At 35.4% G+C, this 7,500-nt stretch overlaps 1 protein-coding gene across 1 annotated transcript in view; it reads left to right on the top strand.

The window, feature by feature from the left end:
• The window catches only part of plcb1 (phospholipase C beta 1), a 169,557-nt gene that overhangs the window by 140,597 nt on the left and 21,460 nt on the right, over positions 1 to 7,500 (top strand). Inside the window, exons 19-22 of the mRNA XM_087289851.1 lie at positions 1 to 117; positions 2,261 to 2,425; positions 2,508 to 2,607; positions 4,766 to 4,870. The exon at positions 1 to 117 is cut by the window's left edge and continues 38 nt beyond it. Coding sequence (XP_087145977.1) covers positions 1 to 117; positions 2,261 to 2,425; positions 2,508 to 2,607; positions 4,766 to 4,870 — 487 coding nt within the window. The remainder of the gene's footprint in view (positions 118 to 2,260; positions 2,426 to 2,507; positions 2,608 to 4,765; positions 4,871 to 7,500) is intronic.

The following is a 7,500-nucleotide window of genomic DNA, read 5'->3' as shown; positions in this document are numbered from 1 at the left end:
AATGGCAAGAGCGGATACCGACTAAAGCCAGAGTTCATGAGGAGACCAGACAAACACTTCGACCCCTTCACAGAGAGCACGGTGGACGGCATCGTGGCCAATACACTATCAGTCAAGGTCACTGCACTTATAAAATATTAAGTGGCATCCAGTGTTAGAACTGCTGACAAAACCTGCTGCACCTGGAAACTCCTTTACAGTGCAACTTTATTCCTAAGTTTTATTCCAGAAGAACTTATAAATAACAATAAAAAATATTAATTGATTTTCATTAAAGAACTGTATATGTATTTATAATATATTGCCACATTTATTTATTTATTTATTTTCATTTATTTGTTTGTTTTTGTTTGTTTGTTAATTTATTTGTCCTACTTATAGTCCTATTATAGTCCTACTATCTATCTATCTATCTATCTATCGATCGATCGATCGATCGATCGATCGATCGATCGATCTATCTATCTATCTATCTATCTATCTATCTATCTATCTATCTATCTATCTATCTATCTATCTATCTATCTATCTATCTATCTATCTATCTATCTATCTATCTATCTATCTATCTATCTATCTATCTATCTATCTATCTATCTATCTATCTATCTATCTATCTATCTATCTATCTATCTATCTATCTATCTATCTATCTATCTATCTATCTATATTATTTATGTATTTGTTTATTTAATTAATTATTTGTTTGTTTGTTTGTTTTTGCTACGTCTATATAAATATTAATTTGAAATTTATTTACATTTATGGTTTTATTTCTTGTGTCCCAAAATACACAAAATTATTTTCCTTAATTTTATTTTATTTATTTCATTTGTTGTCAAAAAAAACTACAAAAGGTTATTTTATTTATTTATTTATTTACTTATTTTGTGCTAGGGCTATATATATGTATATATATATATATATATATATATATATATATATATATATATATATATATATATATATATATGATTTACATTTTTACATTTATAGTTATATTTGCTGTGTCAAAAATACACACAAATGTTTTCCTTAATTTAATTTAATTTAATTTAATTTAATTTAATTAAGGAAAATATTTGTGTGTATTTTTAAATTATTTAATTTAGTCCCTTTATTAATTTGGGTTCACCACAGCGGAATAAACTGCCAACTTATCCAGCATAAGTGTATATTTGATATACATCTTTACATTTATGGTTTTATTTGTTGTGTCAAAAAATACACAATTATTTTCCTTTATTTATTTTAATTTCATTCATTCATTTTCTTGTCGGCTTAGTCTCTTTATTAATCCGGGGTTCGCCACAGCGGAATGAACTGCCAGCAAGTTTTTGTGCAGAGGATGCCCTTCCAGCCGCAACCCATCTCTGGGAATTTTATTTTATTTTATTTTATTTTATTTTATTTTATTTTATTTTTATTTTATTTTATTTTATTTTATTTTATTTTATTTTATTTTATTTTATTTTATTTTATTTTTTGGCCAAGTCCCTTTATTCATCAGGGGTCGCCACAGCGAAATGAACCAACAACTTATCCAGCAATTTAATTTAATTTAATTTAATTTAATTTAATTTAATTTAATTTAATTTAATTTAATTTAATTTAATTTAATTTAATTTAATTTAATTTAATTTTTAAAAGTATGTAATATATTTATTGATAAATGTATCTGATGCAACTATAAGTTCAATGAAAATAAAACACAAAAAATCAAGTTTTATTAGATTAGTGTTAGATGGTAATAATGCATTGCTTATCAATTTTACATGTAAATAATTCTAAATGTAAGTATAAACTTATTTAAATACCCCCTTTACCAGAAATATGTCATTTGTCCATTATGTTAAATTACGGTTCACTTGCTTTACTAATAATTTTTATATTTAAGTTGGGTGTTTCCCAGTACTGGGTTGCGGCTGGAAAGGCATCCCCTGCATAAGGTTAATTACACTGTGGCGACCTCTGACAAATAAAGGACTAAGCGGATGGAAAATGAATGAATGAATGAGGTATTGCTAATAATTTGATCATTTCAGCACTTAAGTTAAATAGAACATAAAAACAAAACAAAGCGTTAATTATGAAATCCATTATACACACTGAAGAATGTATGGCATATATACCTCAGAGACCTGTAGTTAATTAATTTGCTTGTGTCTGTAGTTGAGTTTTTCTAAGTAGGTCACTAATGTTCATTAGACTGTCTCCTGAGTGTTGTGTTTTATTAATATCTGCTCATCTTGATCTACAGATCATATCAGGTCAGTTTCTGACTGACAGGAAGGTGGGCGTTTATGTGGAGATTGACATGTTTGGACTTCCAGTCGACACAAGACGAAAAGCGTTCAAGACAAAGACGTCCCAGAGCAATGCCATCAACCCGGTGTGGGATGAGGAGCCCATCGTCTTCAAGAAAGTAGGGTTTATTTCTGGAGTGCTGGTGCCTGGAGGAGTGAGTGTGTCAAATAAGCGCTGGTTTTGTGCTGTGTGTTGGTCAGGTGGTGCTGCCCACATTGGCTTCCCTGAGGATCGCAGTGTTTGAGGAGGGAGGAAAGTTCATCGGTCATCGCATCATTCCCGTCTACGCCATCCGCCCCGGTGAGGACAACGGCAGGGCTAATCAGTGTTGCCAGGTTTTTGCAACAAAACGAGCCTAATGGCAGTTCAAGCTAGCTCGAAGTAGCCCAATAACCAATTAAACTCAGTGGCCAATCATAAACCAGCCCAAATGTAGCACTATGGGCTATCAAAACTAGCCTAAAACTAGCCCAGTGGCCAATGAAACTAGCCTAATGGCCAATCAAACTAGCCTACAACTAGCAAAATGGCCTATGAAAAGTAACCCAAAACAAAGCCTAATCAAATTAACACAAAATTATCCCAATAGCATATCACACTAACCCAAAACTAGCCAAATGGTCAATCAAACTGACTTAAACTACTCCAATGGCCAGTTAAACTAACCCAACACTAGCCCAATGTTCTATCATACTAACGCAAAACAACTTAACGGCCAATCTAATTAACCCAAAACAAGCCAAATGGCCAGTCATACAAACCCAAAACAACCCATGGCCTATCAAACTAATCCAAGACTAGCCCAGTGTCCAATCAAACTAGCCCAAAACTAGCCCAATGTCCTTTCACACTAACCCAAAACAACCCAATGGCCAATCAAACAAACCAAAACTTGCTCAATGGTCAATCAAACTAACCTAAAACAACCCATTGGCCAATCAAACTAACTCAAAACTACCCCAATGGCCAATCAAAGTAACCCACAACAAGCCAAATGGCCAATCACACGAACCCAAAACAACCCAATGGCCTATCAAACTAATTCAAAACTAGCCCAATGTCTAATCGAACTAGCCCAAAACTAGTCCAATGTCCTTTCATACTAACCCAAAACAACCCAATGGCCAATCAAACTGACCCAAAACAACCCCAATGGCCAATCAAACTAGCCCAAAACTAGTCCATTGTCCTTTCATACTAACCCAAAACAACCCAATGGCCAATTAAACTGACCCAAAACTAACCCAATGTCCTTTCACACTAACCCAAAACTAGCCAAATGGTCAATCAGACTGACTCAAGCTACTCCAATGGCCAGTTAAACTAACCTAAAATAAGCCAATTGGTCAATCAAACCAATCCAAACTATCCCAAACTATCCCAATGTTTTTTCATACAAACCCAAAACAAACCCAATGCCCAATCAAACTAATCTAAAACTAACCCAATGGCCAATGAAACTAGCCAAATCTAGCTCAATGTCCTTTCATACTAACCCAAAACTATCCATTGGCTAATCAAACCAATCTAAAACTAGCCCAATGGCGAATCATACTAGATAAAAATTGCCCAATGGCCAATTAAACTAACCCAACACTAGCCCAATGTTCTATCATACTAACGCAAAACAACTTAATGGCCAATCTAACTAACTCAAAACTAGCCCTATGGCCAATCATACAAACCCAAAACAACCCATGGCCTATCAAACTAATCCAAGACTAGCCCAGTGTCCAATCAAACTAGCCCAAAACTAGCCCAATGTCCTTTCACACTAACCCAAAACAACCCAAAGGCCAATCAAACTAACCAAAACTTGCTCAATGGTCAATCAAACTAACCCAAAAACAACCCATTGGCCAATCACACTAACTCAAAACTACCCCATTGGGCAATCAAACTAAGCCAAAACTAGCCCAATGGCCAATCAAACTAACCCACAACAAGCCAAATGGCCAATCACACGAACCCAAAACAACCCAATGGCCTATCAAACTAATTCAAAACTAGCCCAATGTCTAATCGAACTAGCCCAAAACAACCCCAATGGCCAATCAAACTAGCCCAAAACTAGTCCATTGTCCTTTCATACTAACCCAAAACAACCCAATGGCCAATTAAACTAACTCAAAACTACACCAATGGCCAATCATACAAACCCAAAACAACCCATGGCCTATCAAACTAATCCAAGACTAGCCTAGTGTCCAATCAAACTAGTCCAAAACTAGCCCAATGTCCTTTCACACTAACCCAAAACAACCCGATGGCCAATCAAACTAAACAAAACTTGCTCAATGGCCAATCAAACTTACCCAAAACTAGCCCAAATGGCCAATCAAACTAACCCAAATAGCCTATTAACACTTGCCCAACTGTCTGTATTTTTAAAATGCTGTCTTTTACTGTAATATTTTTGTATTGTATAAACACATAATTGAATCATTTTCGTTCTCAGGTTATCGTTACATTGGTTTGAGAAATGAGAAGAATCAAGGGCTCACTCTTCCTGCTTTATTCGTCTATATCGAGGTGAAAGACTACGTGCCTGATACTTTCGCTGGTAAGATATTATTTTCTTCAATCACCTGCCATCTGACACTCTTTCAGGATCTGCTGTGAATATAAGTGAAGTCATACAGTGCATAAGCGAAGGAAAATCGAAGCCTGTTTTTAAGACCACCAAACTTACTTGGGTTATTTGCAATATTCCTTCATTCATTTTCCTTTGGCTTAGCCCCTTATTTCTCAGGAGTCGCCACAGCGGAATGTACTGCCAACTATTCCAGCATATGTTTTACGCAACAACTGCTCTTCCAGCCGCAAACCAGTACTAGGAAACACCCATTCACACGCACACACACACTATGGCCAATTTAGTTTCTTCAATTCACCTATAGCAATATGTGTTTGGACTGGGGGGAAACAGGAGCACCAGTAGAACATGCAAACCAGCAACCTTCTTGATGTGAGGTGACAGTGCTAAACACTGAGCCACCGTGCCGCCCTTTCAATATTTAGTTGAAGGCGAAGTTGTTAGCCTCCCTGTGAATTTTTTCTTGTCCGATTTAAAGGCTTAATTGATAAAACTATGTTAATTAGGCAAGTCATTAGGCAACGGTGGTTTGTTCTGTAGCAAGTCAAAACAAAAAGTCATTTATTCATTCATTTTCTTTTCGGCTTAGTCCCTTTATTAATCCGGGGTCGCCATAGTGGAATGAACCGCCAACTTATCCAGCAAATGTTTTACACAGCGGATACCCTTCCAGTTGCAACCCATCTCTGGGAAAAATCCATGCACACTCATACCCATACACTACGGACAATTTAGCCTACCCAATTCACCTGTACCGCATGTCTTTGGACCGTGGGGTAAACGGAAACACCCAAAGGAAACCCTTGCAAACCAAGGGAGAACATGCAAACTCCAAAACAAAAATTTGTTATTTCAAATTTCTTAAGGGGGCTAATAATATTGACCCTAAAACAGTTTGTAAAAAAAATAATAATAAATAAAAAAAATAATAAAAATAAAAGGAATAAGACTTTCTCCAGGAGACAAAATGAATAGGAAATACTGTGTAAAATTGGAAACATCACTTGAATAATTTATTAATTCATATTATTTTGAAGTTGCACAATGAATTTACAGGGTATCTGCAGGGTCTTAAAAATTATTAAAAGTTGATGAATCAATTTAGAGAAATGTAAGGCCCTTCAAAAGTCTTAAATGCTGTCACAAGGTATTAAATTTTGCATCATTTTTGATTAAGCAGTTGTATAATTATAGTTGTATGCTAAAGTTTTGAGATTCTGTGTAGTTTGTGAAATTGGTAAAATCCTGATATATTTGATATCACACAAAGGCAGAACCATTCTTTCTGCTGTTCCATAGGCAAAACCTTCTGGATTAACATTTTTATATGAGTAATGCTTTAGTTTAGGATTAGTTTCTTGCTCAGTATTTAGTGAATATATTTAAAATGTTGCCAATGTGACATAAAGTGGCGATGAGGTCTTAATCGGCAATCTGCACAATCACGCCAAGAATCTCGGAGTTATCTTTGATCCACTCTTGCAGTTTGAGAAACATCTAAATGCGGTTGTGAGGAGCAGTTTCTTCCAGCTTAGATTGGTGGCAAAAGTTAAACGCTTTCTTTCTAAAAAAGATTTAGAAATCGTAACCCATGCTTTAATGTCCTCTCGGTTAGACTACTGCAATTCTTTGCATATTGGCCTACCTCAGTCAACACTCTCTCGGCTACAGTTGGTCCAAAATGCAGCCGCCAGATTAATAACAGGAACTAAGAAAAGAGATCATATCTCCCCTGTCCTTGCCTCATTGCACTGGCTACCTATAAAATACAGGGTTGATTTTAAAATTCTTCTTTTCACTTATAAAGCTTTGCACAATTCTGCCCCGGTCTATGTCAGCGAGCTTATTAGGCCTTATACAGCTTGTAGATTCTTAAGATCACATGATCAGTTTCTTTTGTCTGTCCCTCGGTCTCGCTGCAAGTCAAAGGGTGATCGAGCTTTCAGTGTTGCGGCCCCAAGGCTCTGGAATAGTCTCCCTCTCTTGCCTTTGACTGATGCATGCATGTTATTTTTGTATTATTTATATTTTAGTATTACTTTTAAATATATTTTATTGTATTTTTAATACCAGTTATTTTTAGTTTTATTGTCTAGTTTATTTTATTGTAAAGCACTTTGGATCAACTACGGTTGTGTTAAATTGTGCTCTATAAATAAAGTTTGCCTTGCCTTGCCTTAAAAATCTTCTTTTGATATACAGGCTTTTTTAAACATTAAGGCATCTTAATGTAATGTTGTGTGATTTATGCACGTGATGTAGCTATGAACTAGTTTTAGATTAGTTTATATTGGTTATGTGGCAGATATTGCGCTCTCCCTCTCTCTCTCTCTCTCTCTCTCTCTTTCTCATTAACATGCTTAAATACTTGTGCTATATAACGATATAAACGCTGTTTAAGTCCTCGTGTATGAGATTTTAGGTTTGGTATTCTTCTGAAGTCTGTTCTGAAATGAAAGCCTTAGACTTGACGTCATTCGCTATGGTTTTTAATGACGCGTGACTCACATTGTCAGGTGAAAATCTGATCTACCTGCTTACACTGCAGACACAAGAACACAGATCCGATTCATATCGGATAAATTTCCACATATGAA

Source organism: Danio rerio, chromosome 17 (assembly GCF_052040795.2).
Source record: "Danio rerio strain M-AB ecotype USA chromosome 17, GRCz13ab, whole genome shotgun sequence".
Lineage (NCBI taxonomy): Eukaryota > Metazoa > Chordata > Actinopteri > Cypriniformes > Danionidae > Danio > Danio rerio.
Note: the sequence above shows the minus strand (reverse complement) of the source record. Positions and strands in the feature narration are given on the sequence as shown.